This window comes from Quercus robur, chromosome 5, assembly GCF_932294415.1.
Source record: "Quercus robur chromosome 5, dhQueRobu3.1, whole genome shotgun sequence".
Lineage (NCBI taxonomy): Eukaryota > Viridiplantae > Streptophyta > Magnoliopsida > Fagales > Fagaceae > Quercus > Quercus robur.
The window spans coordinates 17,745,100-17,760,687 of record NC_065538.1 but is presented as its reverse complement, the minus strand read 5'-3'; the positions used below and the strand labels follow the sequence as shown (position 1 = coordinate 17,760,687).

The following is a 15,588-nucleotide window of genomic DNA, read 5'->3' as shown; positions in this document are numbered from 1 at the left end:
CTAATTTAGTTGTTTCTAAACCAACCTAAAATCTAGACCATACGACATCAGTTTACACTGATCTATTTACAAAGTGAATTTCTCTACTTATTTACAATGCCCAAGGTGAATTTCTCGGATTCTTTACAAAGTATTGAACTTTTTAAAGTTCTAGTACTAGTGGACTGTGGACCAAGATGAAGAGAAAAATGAAATATTTTCTTATCCGAAGCCAAACACTTCTTGAATTGTTTATTTAATTGAAACTGAAAATTTTTTTGTTAAAAATACTATAGATAAAATTAAAAAATAGTTCAAATAGTATAGTGAGACTCACAAATAATACTAAAAAGTGCAATAAAATCTATAAATAACAATAAAAATAATTTGAATAGCAGTAAAAATAAAATAAATAATAAAAAAACTGATTTTTTAAGTCAATGCCAAAAGACGTAACCTAATTCTATGTATATCTTTGTATTTAATGTAAACTTTAAAATTTTAACTATTAAATTATATGTTTTCTATATTTTTAATACACATAAAATTTTTTTCAAATTAGATATTATTTATCATTTAATTAATAAACTTATTTTTTATATAAAATTTTATGGATTTTATTGCATATTTTCAAAGAAGGGACCAAAGAGGAGATTAAAAGTTCGAGGCCCCACATTAATGTTAAACGAAAGTTAGTCGGAAAATGACGTAGCCAATATACATATTTTTAGGGTAGCCCTGCTTTCGGTTATATGGCCCACTTGATTCCACTATTCCATATTTCCCCAAGTCATGCTTTTGTTTTTCTTTGGGGTGGGGGGGAAGAAGTCCTGGTCTTTTTTATAATGCACTATTCTATACTTCTTTTTTATTATTTATTTTATATCATTTAATGATGTTCTTGGTAAACTTTATTCCATTATTATTTTTTTTCGGATTATTATGGATATTTATTGACAACTGGTTGTTTCAACATTTTAAAATATTTTTTGTGAAAATTTTTGTGTTTATAAACTTATTGTCTACCATTTTGCTTGGAAAGCTCAAACATGAAATGTTTGACCGTAATGACCGGTTTGGTTCTTCGAAAGTTCAATGACTTCTTTCAAGTGACTCAAAAAAAAAATGACTTCTTTCAAGGTTTCACACAGTAACTTCCTTGATATTGCAATGTAATAAGCATTTATTGTCACTTGGAAGAACCGAAGAAGTTTAAAAGGTTTCATGTGCATTTTAATAATTTTTTCTGAAACTTTTATTTGATTATTTACTGTAAGTTAACAAAAATATAGTGCACCTAGAAAAAGTAGGTTATTTATTTATTAAAATGATAAAATAAATAAATAACCTAATCCTTTGCTTTTTTTTAAGAGATAATTACAATATGATGCAACACTGTAGGTCAAATCGTTTTCTCCCTTAAACACCTAATTACTTTGTGTATGTGAAGATGCCAATTCATTTAATACTCCAAAACTTAATCTTGGCTTACAATATTTTTTCAAACTATTAATGTCGCTTGTTGTAATTAATAAATAATAAAAATGATATTAACGATGAAGCTTATAAAAATAATGTTACTTCTATCATGTTTTAAATATGTTATGAAGTATCTCTAACCGGACTAAAAAGCAAAATCAACACCAATAGTTGGAGAAAGCAAAGGCAATATAATTGTATTCCAGTACAAATTTTCAAAGGTAGCCCATCTTCATTTACTGCAATCCACTATTTTAAATCTAAAGTCCAACTTTGGTTTAGTCCACCATCATTTCACATCACGATTTTCAAAATCAAAATCTAACATAGGATGAGAGAGAATCACGTGGATCGGATTGTAGGATTGAATTGAGGATCAAAAATCGCTGCAGGCTATATCTAATTATCAAGATATGTTAAAGAAAAAAATTTAACAAAAATTAATTATAAAAGGTAATAATTGCTACGTTACAAATTACTAATACATAGACAAACTTGAAACTCCAAATTTCAAAATTACAGCCCTATTTGGTGAGCAAGGTTAACACACATTTTCACATTTTAAACAACTTTACACACATTTCAACACATTTTTTCACTCAAACGTATATCAAAAAATACCTAAATAAGAGTACTCAAACTCCTCTACTAAATAGGCCTTACATGTTCCAACACCCAAAACATACTTAACGTTCTAAATTAACAATATAGCGCAAAGAACAATGTTTCTAACTGTAGAGACTCGATTTGGGGGCCAAGCCCAAAATGTATGGGTTTTGGTCCAATGAGCCTGATGTAATGAATTTGTAGAGAGTGAGTCGAGGAACAGTGTTTTAATAAGTTGGACAACGGCTAGTATGGGAATAAAAGACAATTAAGCACGAATTAGAGATATTGACATCAATGGACTTTCAATCCGAGGAGACCATAGTTCTTGTATATTCATCATCATTAAACTCTTTTAGATAATTGTGATTGCTACAGTGTTTTATCTCCCCTTCTCTCGATCCCCATCTCATGGGAATCTCTCCCATTGTATTGCCCTATTTGGGCTATCTTGATCCTACACTTGTTAATCATCTGAGTTCTCACTTGAGTGCCCGTCCCATCAGACACCTCCCTTTAGTCTTCTGTGAGTTGTGGTAGCCAAGGCAACATTGGTCAGAGGTCTTCTCCACATAAATGTGGCAAGAAAAGTAGCTGCAATGCATTTAATGTGGTGGTAGCAGTTTTTCTTTAGATATTTTGTATTTCCTCCTTCCCCGTATGTTCATGTGGCACATTCCTATTTCTAGGGTCTTTCGGAGGGGCCCTCTAATTGTTAGAGTTATGCATTTGAGCTATTTCTCACATGTTCCTTGTTTATGAGACCTTAATCAAGAGTTCCTTTAGTAACCTTTTTTCTCTCCTCGGACTTGTCAATTGCCCCAGATAAAACCCAAAGCCCAATACATGATTTAGGGCCTTCATCCCCACACTAACCATGTACACCATGGTAATAAGTTAACACAACCATATAAGAATGAATATTTTCTAAATGGTTATTGCTCACTCACTCTAAATACAAATGGTTCAAATTTGTATTCATTTTGTAGTCTTGGATATATACTACTTTATAATGGATTAAGTAGCAATTTATTTACTTTTGTCAGCTATTTCATTCTCATCTACGACCTACACTTCATTTTTCTTTGTTTCTCTCGCTTGGTAGTTTATGCTTTCTTCTTCGTCTTCTCTAAGAGCATTCACATTCGGACTGCCAAATGACATATGTATGACAGATTTAGCATTAAATCTCAAAAACAACCCAACACTCGGACTGCCAAATGGTCAGAATCGCAAAAAAATTTGCAATATTGCTACAGTACCATTACAAATTTGCAATGGTACTATAGCAATATTGAAATCCAAAAATTATTATTTTACTCACTCCACCGTCTCATTTGCACGATTTGTAGCAGTACTGTAGCACTTTTGCATGTCTTATTTTCTCTCTCTTTAAAATATATTATTATTTTATTATGTAGATATATTATTTTATTGTGTAAATATATTATTTTAATGTGTAGTATTGTAAAATAAAAGTTGGGATGCTGGAAGTATTGTAAAATGGTATGGTATAATTGATAAAGTAACTTTTTGAAATGGTAAAATGGGATGGGATAACATTCTCGGATGTGAATGCTCTAAGTTCTCTTATTCTATTCTTCCAGTTCGTGTTTTTTTTTTTTTTTTTGCTGTATTGTTTTTCTAAAAACTGTTATGTTCGTAATATTTTCACAAAAAATCATAATCAGTAAATGGTTATTAGTTCAGGTTCTAATATGAATCCATAACTTAAATTACTTTTTTACCTCCATAACAATCTGCCATTTAGGATTTTTTTGTAAAAGTGTTGTGAAAATATTGTGAACATAACATTTTTCTTTTTCTTTTATTTTATTTTATATATTCAATGTATCTGTGCTCACTTCATCTTGTTCTTTTTCTATTTTTGACCAAAACACCTGGAATGGGTAGAAATTTGATTCGAGGGGGAATATGGGAGTTTACTATTTTAGTTTGCATTTCGGTATGAGATATTCTGACTATTCTGATTTGAATAGAATGAAATTCATAACATTTTTCAACATTATAAAAAATATAATTTTCTAAAAAATACATTATAGAAAATGCTATTTGGAATGCATTTCGTCTCTCTCCAAGCACTATCTAAGAAAGTTAGAAAAATTTAAAAAGTTAGAACACTCACAACAATAAGATTGCTAAAAATATAACTTTTAGCAACTTAAGTATTACTTTATCTATTTTAATACCTCACTTTATAATACGTCCAACATTAAAAGTTTTATTTTAGTATTCAACATATTAAAATAATATATCCAACATAATAAACAACAGCCACAACCACTACCACCATAGCTACAAACACCAATGAAATAAAATAGTATTTATTTAAAAAAAAAAAAAATTGGAGTTACAGTAAAATGTCACAGGTCAAAAATGACGTTTTAGTGTAGCTTGGCTAAATTTTTTAAATTTTAGCACCATTGATATAGCTTGTTTTTTTTGTGTTTTGGTTGCTAAAATAACTTTTAAATCATTTTAGCATCTTCAATACGAGTGCCCGAAGAGTTAAAAAGGAGTAAGAAATTAAAAAATTGAAAGGTTAAAAAAAATTTGATTCAAGGGTTGAGATTAAAAGTCCTTTTTAACTTTTTTTTTTGAAACCGTCCTTTTTAACTTTTAATTTCACCTGTTAATTTACTGTTTCATGGTGGTCCATATTTGGGAGAAAGGATCCAAATTTTTGTTAGCTCAAACAGGGGATGGCTCTGTCATTTACTCTTATTAAAGTATGGTTTTAAAAACTAGAATGGACAAAGAAGTTCTTATTAACAGTTTTAAGGTTTGACTAGAGTCGGACCGATGATGTCATAATTAATATAATTTAAATATTTAAATAAATTTTATATGAATTTTGAATTTTAATAACTTATTTTAAGAAAATAAAAAATATAGACTTTTTTTTCTGTTTTTGCATACTACCATTTTTTCTAGTCAGTAATTATTAACAAAAAAAAAGAATAATCTATCATTAAGGTTTCATATATTTATTTTTATAAATAATAGTCTAACTTTAATTATTTATCTATTCAAAAAAAAAAACCACCCAAGTCAAGTGACTAGACAACTCATGACATACCAATTATTTTGGCCAGTACACTTTCTCACCATCTCACTCCCTGCCACACACGTATTCCCTTTAATGATTTTTTTTTTCCCCCCTCATAAATCTAGCAACCCACACGGTTTACTATCAAAAAGTTTTGGGACACATTTAGGTAACCCATTCCAAGCAATTTTTTAAATATTTTAAACAAGTTTACACCCCTTGTGAGTGTTTGGATTGTGCTTATTCTTGCGTTTTCAGTTCCTAGTTTTGCCTTTTTTTTTTCTTTTTTTTTCGCACATGAACAGTTACCTCATATAGGTTCACTGTTTATGTACTGTTCATATAAAAATATTAAAAATGAGTCACACGATACTATTCACGTATTTAAATTTCAACAACAGGACTTTCAGTTTTCAATTTCAACAACAATAAGCTCAATCGAAACGGATTTTTTTTTTTTTTTTTTCAACCAGTATCAAAAACAGTCAATCAACGTTACTCATACTCCTCAACCAAACATTCTCTTATTTTTTCAGTTCTCGCTTCTCAGTGTTTTTTGTTTTGTCCTCCAGTACCTCCACACAAACCCCCCCCCCCCCCCCCCCCCCCCCCCCCTTCTCCCTCTCTCTCTCTCTGTGGAAGTTAGACAGATCCTCTCATTCACTGTCTCACCCAGGAGCTGTGGATACCTCATACCAGTCCAAGAGGCTGGTTTCAACACCAAGCATGAGCATTCAGTAATTTTCTCACTCTCTCAAGCCTAGCAGATCTGAGAAAAAGGAAGACTTTTTTAGCAAAAAATCTGTCCTTACCCACATTATTTATTGTTACTTTTTAAATTTACTCTGTCATTCATTGCCTCTCTTAAAACACAGCTGCTAAAGACTTGGACGCCGCCAACGTTGACTGAAGCACCCCCTTCCATCTCGTCTTGGTCTGGGTTTTATTTTTTATAATTTTGTAATAAATAATTTTCTTCCTAAATCCCATATAGAGATTACAGTATTTGATTTTGTTTCTTTATGTTTCTTCTCACAGGAGCTCAAGAACCGGATGTCAAATTCATCAACATCGATCAGACCACCCTCTCCTATCTAATTCTAATCTTGGTCAGTTTTTTTTTTTTTGCTGTGACTTTTAATTATCTAGAAGATCATGATTAGTGTTTTGATGTCTTTTTCCACCGATTATCTGTTCTCCCAACAAGTAAAAGGCAAGCTGCTGCTCCATTGGCTCGGGCAAGGCATCACTAAGATGCCTCTAAAAGTATAAACCCTGAGGCTTTAGGACATTTTAGGTGTGGGCCTCAAGGAAATTCATGGAAAAATAAAATAAAAATGGTTAGTTCTATAATTTGGAAAAGGCCAAAAAAAAAATGTCAGTTGTTCTTAACTGAAGTTCATGGTCCTTCCTTTTAGGAGGAACAAATTAAGCTTTTTGAGGTTGACACTTGAAAGAATCAATTTATAGATGTGAGTTGAATTAGGATTTCTTTGTTCAAAAGTTTTTAAAAGCAAATCCAGATCTCACTCTTTTTCAGTAACGAATCAGTAAAGATTCTCAAACTGGTGAAAAAGAAGAGGTGAGTTGTGGCATCATCATTGGCTTCTAATAGTCTAATGTATGGTTCAGACTTCGGAGTTTCATTGTTATTGTTATATTATTAGGCTAAATTTAGGTACAATAATTAAATTTAATAATTATATTTAATTTTTTTATTTTTGAGATAGAGTTTCAACATATGGCGTTCCCTTTTGATAATTGTGTTCTTTATCATCAGACGAAGACACCACTTCTGCAATGTGTGTGTGTGTTTATATATATACACACACATATATATATATATATATTTTTTCTTTCTATTTTACTTGTAATTATTTTATTTTAGTTATAAAAGTTCTGATGTTGTCTCTAAAAAAAAAATGGCACTTTTATTAATCTGCATAAAGAAAACGACACTTCCTTGGGAGAATATTCAGGGATTTTAATAGTAAATACGTCCTACATAATACATAATATTGGCTATGTTTGGCGAGGTTTGTTAATTGGAAGCTTTTTTTTTGTGTGTGTGTGTGTTTTTTGGTTCGTTTTATTTATTTTGTTCATCATTTTTTTTATTGAGGGGAAATGGCTTTGGAGGTATGGCCATGAAACCTTGCATCTGTGGCGAAAGGTCATTGCCATGAAATATGTGGAAAGAAAAAGGGGTTGGTGCACTAGAGCTTGTAGTAGGGCTCATGGTTGTGGGTTATGGCGGAGTATTAGTGAAGGGTGGGAAACTTTTGCTAAGCATTTCTCTTTTGTGGTGGGGGATGTATCTCGTTATTTTTGTGTTCAGCTAATAAGGAGGCCTGTATTTCTGAGGTGTTAATCCCTCATGTGGGTGATAATGACAAAGTGTGGAGTTTAAGTTTTTACAGGAACTTCAATGATTGGGAGTTGGTGGCTTCCTACTCCTTTCTTCATTTCATCCAAACCCGAATTCCTAGGGAAGGAGGGTGTGACATACTTTGTTGGGATCTTAATGGCAGTGGGAAGTTTGATACTCGGTCCTTTTATCATAAGATTCGAAATGCAGCTCCTTTCTCTTTCCCTTAGAAGGAAATTTGGAAAGTTAAGGTTTCTAAAAGGGTGGCTTTTTTTATGTGGACAATAGCCCATGGTTAGATTCTAACTTTGGATAACCTTATGCTTCACGGTCGTCTTTTGGCGAATCGTTGTTATTTGTGCTATTGCAATGTGGAATCTGTGGATCACCTATTACTTTTTTGTCCGATAGCTCATTCTTTGTGAATGTATATGCTTTGGTTGTTTGGGATGGAATGGGTCATGCCAAGTTCAGTTGTGGACTTATTATTTTGCTGGTATCATTGGCTTGGGAAGCATAGCTCTGATATTTGGGATTTGGTTCCAGGATGTTTAATGTGGACTATTTGGATTGAAAAATCAATGGTCTTTTGAGGATGAGGGGAAAACTGTGGTTCGGTTATTAGAGTATTGCCGGCGGACCCTCTTCGATTGGTCTCGTTGTTGGGGTTATTCGGATTGTTCTATCCTTTTGGATTTTCTTTCATCTATTAGTATAGATTAAGGGCTGCTTCTGTCTTTTTGTTTCTTTTTTTCCTTTGTTCACTACCGTGAACTTTTTGTGCTTTTCTTGCTATTCTTTTATTAATAATATTCTCTTCTTATTTATCAAAAAAAAAAAAAATTCTTTTATTGAGACTCATAAATACTTAATTTTGCAGATATTTCATGTGGAGCAAAAGGGTCAGGCATGATTTTTATTGGGTATGTCATATCTCATTGATTTTTTTTTTTTTTCATTTTTTTGGTGGGTTTTATTTATTTGATCATTACAATTTTTTTTTTAATAAAAAAATGCTGTTGAGACCCACTTAGCATGGCAATGAATTATAGTATTATAAAAGTTGGCAGGTTTGTAGAGAGTGGAAGATTGAAAAGTGTAAAAAATTTTAAGTAAAGAATTATGTAGGAAAGTTATGTGTAACACATTAAATTACGTTAGATTGGTAAAGTGTTGCCTGGCTGTAGGCAGTCTATGCTATTGTTGGATATATTCTTGCCCAATATGATAGCATCTTCTCTTCTTTTTGACAACTGAAAAGTGATGTGAAAGAATAGATTTTGAAAATTTTATCACCGTGTCTGAAATCCCACACAAACATGAGTTAAAGTTGATGAGTGTTTTGTATTTTGACTTATAAAAAAAATATTATTTTGTATTTTGAAGACAATAAAAAATTTTAGAATCCAAAATGTGTGCATTTATGCTGATTTTTTAAAATATTTTCTTTACAATTTAATGGTGCACGGTGTGAGCAAGGGATATTTTTTAGAAAACAAAATTGATTGGGGAATTTAAGTGTGGAAAATAAATACTATAACCTTATAGTGTTTGTTATGAAATGCAGCAGGATTTAATAACAGAAACTGATTAAAGCATGTGAAGATCTCATAATTAATCATCTCAAGCAGCTTTACTCCACATTAAGGTTAACACTTACTACCTCTTTGTTTACTTAATGTGTTTTTGTCATACAACTCATTAATTATTAAGATGATTAATTTATTCTAGGTGAAACTATAGACATAACCCTTCAAGTGACTCACTAATTATCATGATAGTTTGAATAATATTAGTAAAAAATATTTTTGTGGTTTACATAAAATTAATATTTTTTATTTATAATTTTTAAAATTAATTTGTGCAATACACAAGCATACTACTGATTATTTTTGAGAAACAAACACACACACAAGGGTAATTATACCACATTGCTTAAGAAAGTGTGTTGTGAGTTGTATAATTTCAGTAGAGTTTGTGTTGCGCTTTGGGCATACTACTAATTTTAAGTTTCCATCTCAATATTATTGCATTACTTTTGTTCTGGTTGACACGTGACTATATATTATTTATGTTCAACTTCTCCCGTGAATTTATTTATTTTCTTGATAATATGCAATTCATTAAACTAAACACATAACAAATGGGGTGAATCCACCTCCCTCATCACATCTATTTATAATTTACTGCCTTAGTCCCTCTAAAAAAAGTAAAGCTAAGACATATCGTGGTCGTTTTGGAAGTTTAATATTTTCATCATTTTGATGGTTTTAGGGGTATTTTATAATTTTGGTAGTTTTAGGGGGTATTTCAGTTATGTTTGAGGTCTTTTTTTGGATATTTATTAAAAAAAAAAAGGAAATTTCAATGTTAATTTGGTCGTTTTATAGGTTTAGGACTATTTCAGTTATTTTGAAAACTTTAAGGGTATTTTGATTATTTCAAAAAATTTTGAGATAGATATATATATATTTTTTTCATTTGGACACATTTTAGTGTATTTTTGGATATTTTGTCCACTTTGAGGTTTTGAGTTTATTTTGGTCATATGATAGGCTCATGGGTATTTTAGACGTTTTGGAAGTTTTAAGAATATTTTGGTTATTTTGAAAATTTTAGAGGTATTTTTGTCATCTGAATGTTTCTAGTATATTTTTGTCTTTTTTAGAAGTTTTGAGACATTTCGATTAGTTTGGAGGTTTTAAGGTTATTTTGACCATTTTATAGATATGGGTGTATTTTGGTTATATTGAAGGTTTTGATGGTATTTTGGTCAATTTGAGGGGTAAATTTGTGATTTTGGATGTTTCAAGGATACTTTTGTCATTCTAGAGAGTTTGAAGATATTTTGATTATTTGAAGGTTTTACTTTTAGGGGACATTTTGAAGATTATGAGAGTATTTTGGTCAATTTTCTCATGTTAAAAGGGATGGCAATAAGCCGGCCCATCTTTTGACACAACATGCTAAGTTTGTTGTTGATTTTGAGGCATGGGTTGAGGAAACCCCCAATTTCTTAGAAGCTGCCATTGCGTGTGATGTGGTTGTTTGTACTTGATTTTCTATACTAATGATATGCAGCAGTATTTTCTCATCAAAAAATGGATCCAATCAAGAAACTAAGTTCAAGTATCTAAACGTAACCTATGTTAAAAAAAAAAAAAAAAAAAAAAAGCAGCCTATAGATTTTTATTTTTTATTTTTGATGTTCTTGTTTTTCTCCTGTTGTTATTTATTTATTTTTTTATTAACTAGGAAAGTGTGATTAACGTTTTAATTTTCTTTTTTTGTATGATCATTTGTGCATGGTAATCTTTGAGGGATTGAAAGTTTATTTCGGTGAGGGAGCAGTGACAATGGAGAAGCGAAAGACGCATTGTACGAACAAAAGGGGAGATTCCAAAAATGCAAAATATTTGGAAGGAACGACCTCTAGGTTGAATGAGATACATCATATGAATGCAAGGTGCAATGAAATTGGTGCTGATGTGGAATCATCTTCTGGGTCAAATAACATTAAACTTCTATGTGGCCATCCTAATTCATCAGAGCAGATTGTTTTCAAGGTGGTACCAGGGTTTAGTGTTGATAAACAGTTTTATAATTTGGATTCTTCCTTGCACGACAAGCATTATATTCTGAGGCAGAATCACCAAAAGCGTTCTATTCTCACTCATAACAAATATAACTTTACACTAAAAGAGTGGTTGGAGCGCAATACAGATAATTGGTGTCCGATTTATCGAAAGTGGAAAGTTGACCGACCAACCGAAGAGACAAAGAAACTTATACAATGTATTCTCCATGCGGTTTATGATTCTCATTCTAAGGGCATCTTTCATGGCTTCTTGCACCACCCTGAGAATTTTTGCATCGTGCGTAACCACAAGAAGATTAAACTTGTGTACCTTGTATATGACAATATGAAACCAAAAACATTCACAAATGACATACGTCAAAATGACATGTTAGCCATGTCAAATGTGATTTTTGAACAAATTCTTGGAGGTAGGAGTGGAAAGAAGTACCCAGAAGATTTGGAAGATCTATGCAGATTGCTTTCTGATGATAAGAGTTTACGAAATTGGACAGTTATTGTTGACCACCCGTCCCTGTGGCATTGGAAGATAAGATTTAATTACATTGAGCGTGTCTGGATGCAATATCGTCATGCTGATAAAATCCTCAAGGAAAAAATGAATGACTGTCTCAGAAAATTTCGTGGCTACGATTGGAAAAACAAAATTCCTTCTAATACTCCCCTTGAAAGGATATTCAATCATAATTATTACAGATCAACGCCACATGAACTCTTCCGATATATTAGGGTTGTTCGTTTCCATTATATGGATCATAGAATTGATCCACAAACGGAGGCAGACTACTTGGAGGAGCAATTTATTGAACATAAAACTACTGAGGTTTGCGAACTCCTTCTAGTGAACTTGCACAGCATGGTATGCCAATTGGGTATTGAGATCTAAAGCCATGGCACCGGCTGATTCTTGTACTAAAAGAGGTTCTTTTCCATTACCTAGATGATGTTTTGAGCACAAAATGCTGATTTAAATAGTGAAATTATGTTGGTTTGACTTGTCTTGATTTTCTAGTACTACTAGTCATCTACCTACACATAAAATATCACTGCTACCAAATATAGGTCTTGTATTCTATTTTAAAAGATAAATGCATTCCAGCCTAAGCATTTTCATGCAAGATTTCACATGATCGTTTTGTGGGCAAAATGGTGAAGGCTGCGTCTTCGTTCTTTGTTCTTCACCCCCTCTCCCTCTTTCCTACCCTTTTATTTTCCTGACCATCTTAGTGTTGGTGAGTTAGGGACAAAACAAAACAAATACGTTTTGTATATGCTCCCGTGTAATTACAGTGTTGACAGATGCTTTCTTTATTATTTTATAATCTAGAATAGGAATTAATTGTGATTATGCAACAAAGTCTGAAGGTGGAGCCGTGGAGCACTTGGATTTGATCCATTTGTGGTATAACAGTTTAAAACCAAAACACTAATTAACAGAACAAAGGCCAATTTCAGTAAGTTCTAACAGAAACAATAGGGTCTTTGTTTCAAAAAGAAACACTAGCAGCTTGTGAGTTGTGACCGGTTTCCTAGGAACCTCTCGTGTTCAAAAAAGAAGACTTGCACAACAGTTCTCAGAGGTAGCCGTTCAAATATTTACAGCATGGGCACGTAGTTCTGGAGACAATTTTTGGCATTCTTGAATCCGGCAGTCCGCAGAGGTGGCTTTTGTCTGCTTTACACAGATCAGGATGCTCGTGTTTATCAATTGAGACCCATTGTGAATGTTTAAGAAATGAAATTAGTGAATTAAAGTAACCATGAACTTGCTTCCGGCTAATCTTACGTTTGAGAATGTGCAAGAATATGTTTGGCCCTGCATCTAACAGCATTATTAAGCTTTGAAAAATTTAGTATGCGGCAAATTGGTTTCGTGTCAATCCACAAGTCATTTGACCTTATCATGAGCTAGAGCTACTATTGTGATTTTTTCTTTTTCTTTTTGTTTTTATTATTTTTTTTTTTGGGTCTTTTCCTTTTGTTGGCAATAAAATATTGGCTAAATTGTAAACTACATCAAATTAGAAGTAAGTGGCCAATTGGTTCTTATCAATCTACAAGTCATTTGACCTTATCATGAGCTGCTATTGTAATTTTTTTTTTGTTGTCTTTTCCTTTTTGTTGGCAATAAAATATTGGCTAATTGCAAATTATATCCTTAAAATTTGGGAGTGTTTGGATCTTACGTTTCAAAGTTTTACATTCTAAAGTTTCAGAACTTGGATTTTAACCTTTGAAGTTTGGGAGTGTTTGGATTTTACAACCTAGAATTTCAAAATTTAGATTTTATCCCATAAAATTTGAAGGTATTTAGATTTTACCTCTAAAATTTGAGATTGTTTGGATTTTATATCCTAAAGTTTTAAAATTTGGATTTTACCCCCCAGAGTTCAATTATGTTTGCATTAGCAGTCATTCTATCCATATTTTCCATTAAGTGCCACGTAAACTTGTTACATTTGTTTAGTTCATTCAACAAAATGATGTCATTTCATTTTTATTATGCCATGCCATTTTTAATTATTTAAATTTTTTAGGTTATAAAATGATGTGACATTATTTTATTGAATAAACTAAATATGTGTGGTAAGTTTATATGGTACTTAATAGAAAATATGGATAGATGGGCTATTGGTGCATACAGAATAGAACTTCAAGGGGTCAGATCTAAATTCTGAAATTTTAAGGTGTAAAATCCAAATATCACTAAATTTTAGAAGACAAAATCCAAAATTTGAAACTTTAAGATTTAAAATCCAAACACCCCAAACTTCAAAGGGTAAAACTTAAATTCTAAAATTTGAGGTTGTAAAATTCAAACACTTCCAAACTTTAAGGGTCTAGTTTGCAAAGCAAACAATGCAGCACAAACCTCTAGATAACTATATTTCTATGTCTACTGAACTTGCCCGACCACGAAGCTAACAACTCGACAACCCTGTATGGCATAACCCAATGAATACCAAACAAACAAAACACCATAGACCACATCTCATGTGCTATAGGACAATGAAGAAGAAGATGATCCACTGATTCCCCACACATTTTGCACATATAGCACCAATCAAGCATTACAATACACCTCTTCTGAAGATTATCTGTAGTTAAAATCTTACTTAAATAGGTAGACTAAGAAAAAATGCTACTCTCATAAGAACCTTTGATTGTCACACCATTTTCCAAAGAAATAAAATGACAGAAGCAGGATATAAAGAATGATAAAAACCTCAAACCTCAAAGCCTTTACTCATAACTAGCTTCCAACAAACTTTAAAACTACCAACATCCTACACATTTGTGGAATAGATTATAGGCAAAAATGCACTTTTGGTCCCTACATTTTGGGTCAATTCCCATTTTGGTCCCAAAACTAATTTCATTACTAATGTCGTCCCTAAAAAAAAGAAAATCGATTATATTTTGGTCATTGTCGTCAACCCACTAACGGAAACCTTCTACGTGGTAGATGAAATGCCCTACTTGCTAATGTAGCGTTGACGTGGCCATTAAATTATTATTTAAAAAAATTATTTTGCATTTTTTAAATGCCACGTCAGCATTTAAATTTTTTTAAAAAGCCACATCAGAAAATTAAAAAAAAAAAGAAATTAAATTAAAAAAACCTTAAATCTAATTTAATTAAAATTATTCTTAAAAAAACAAAAATAATTATCCTTTTAATTCTTTTTCTTTTTCTTTCAATCTCATCAGTGATTAGATTTTAAAACATCATTAAACTTTCTCTATCTCTAATTCTCTCTTTCTCTCTTCACTCTCGACGGAATCTCTCTCAGACCCAAACTCTGTCTAATCTCAAAATCTCATCTCCACCGATTTGCCAAACTTCGATCTGACCCAAACTCTCTCCAATCTTAGTGATGAGGTCATCGCCGTTGAACTCGTTCAAGACTTAGTATGAGATCGCTACCGTCGAACTCTTTCAAGACTCAGTAATGAGGTCGCCGCTGCCATCAAAGAAAGAAAACCCATCGAACCCATTGAGAAGGTTCGCTGATTCAATAACTCACCATAGTTGCCGATTCGATAGTTTTGTTTCTGTGTAGTTATGGCTCCGTTGTATGAAACCCCAGTCACCGATGTGGTTTTGGAGCACAGATCAGTGGTTGTGAAGTCGAGATCAGTGGTTCTCACACCTCTTTCTACCTCACCATCTCTCTTTTGCTCTCTTTAAGGATGATTTGGAAGTTTTTAGCTTAGGATTTTTTGTAGATTTGATGTTAAGGCTTTGCTGGTTGCTAGGAAATTTTGGAAGATTTGATTCAATGGTGGTGCTATACTGGATGTTGGGTTTCTATTCTTTTGCTTGGATTTGATATTCATGTTCTTTGATTCAGTGGTGGTGATTTGGAGGTTTTTGTTTGTTTTTCTTGTGGGTTTTTTTTGTGTTTGTTTGCCAAGAAAATTTATGGGTTTGAAGGTTAAGGTTTGATTTGCTGGAGATATGGGTTTGACATTTGGTTGAGATCT

General features: G+C 32.1%; 1 protein-coding gene across 2 annotated transcripts; it reads left to right on the top strand.

Annotated features, from left to right (window-relative positions):
• The first annotated feature begins 5,738 nt into the window (after positions 1–5,738).
• LOC126725315 (uncharacterized) lies at positions 5,739–12,211 on the top strand. Of its 2 annotated transcripts, none has more exons than XM_050429926.1 (6): positions 5,739–5,871; positions 6,010–6,068; positions 6,173–6,243; positions 8,383–8,425; positions 9,070–9,150; positions 10,833–12,211. In XM_050429926.1, exon 6 carries the CDS (start codon positions 10,859–10,861, stop codon positions 11,984–11,986), a length of 1,128 nt encoding a protein of 375 aa, XP_050285883.1. In that variant the 5' UTR covers positions 5,739–5,871; positions 6,010–6,068; positions 6,173–6,243; positions 8,383–8,425; positions 9,070–9,150; positions 10,833–10,858; the 3' UTR covers positions 11,987–12,211. The 2 variants fall into 2 exon arrangements, with proteins under 2 accessions (XP_050285883.1, XP_050285882.1); XM_050429925.1 differs by having other exon boundaries at positions 10,812–12,211.
• The last annotated feature ends 3,377 nt before the right edge of the window (positions 12,212–15,588 follow it).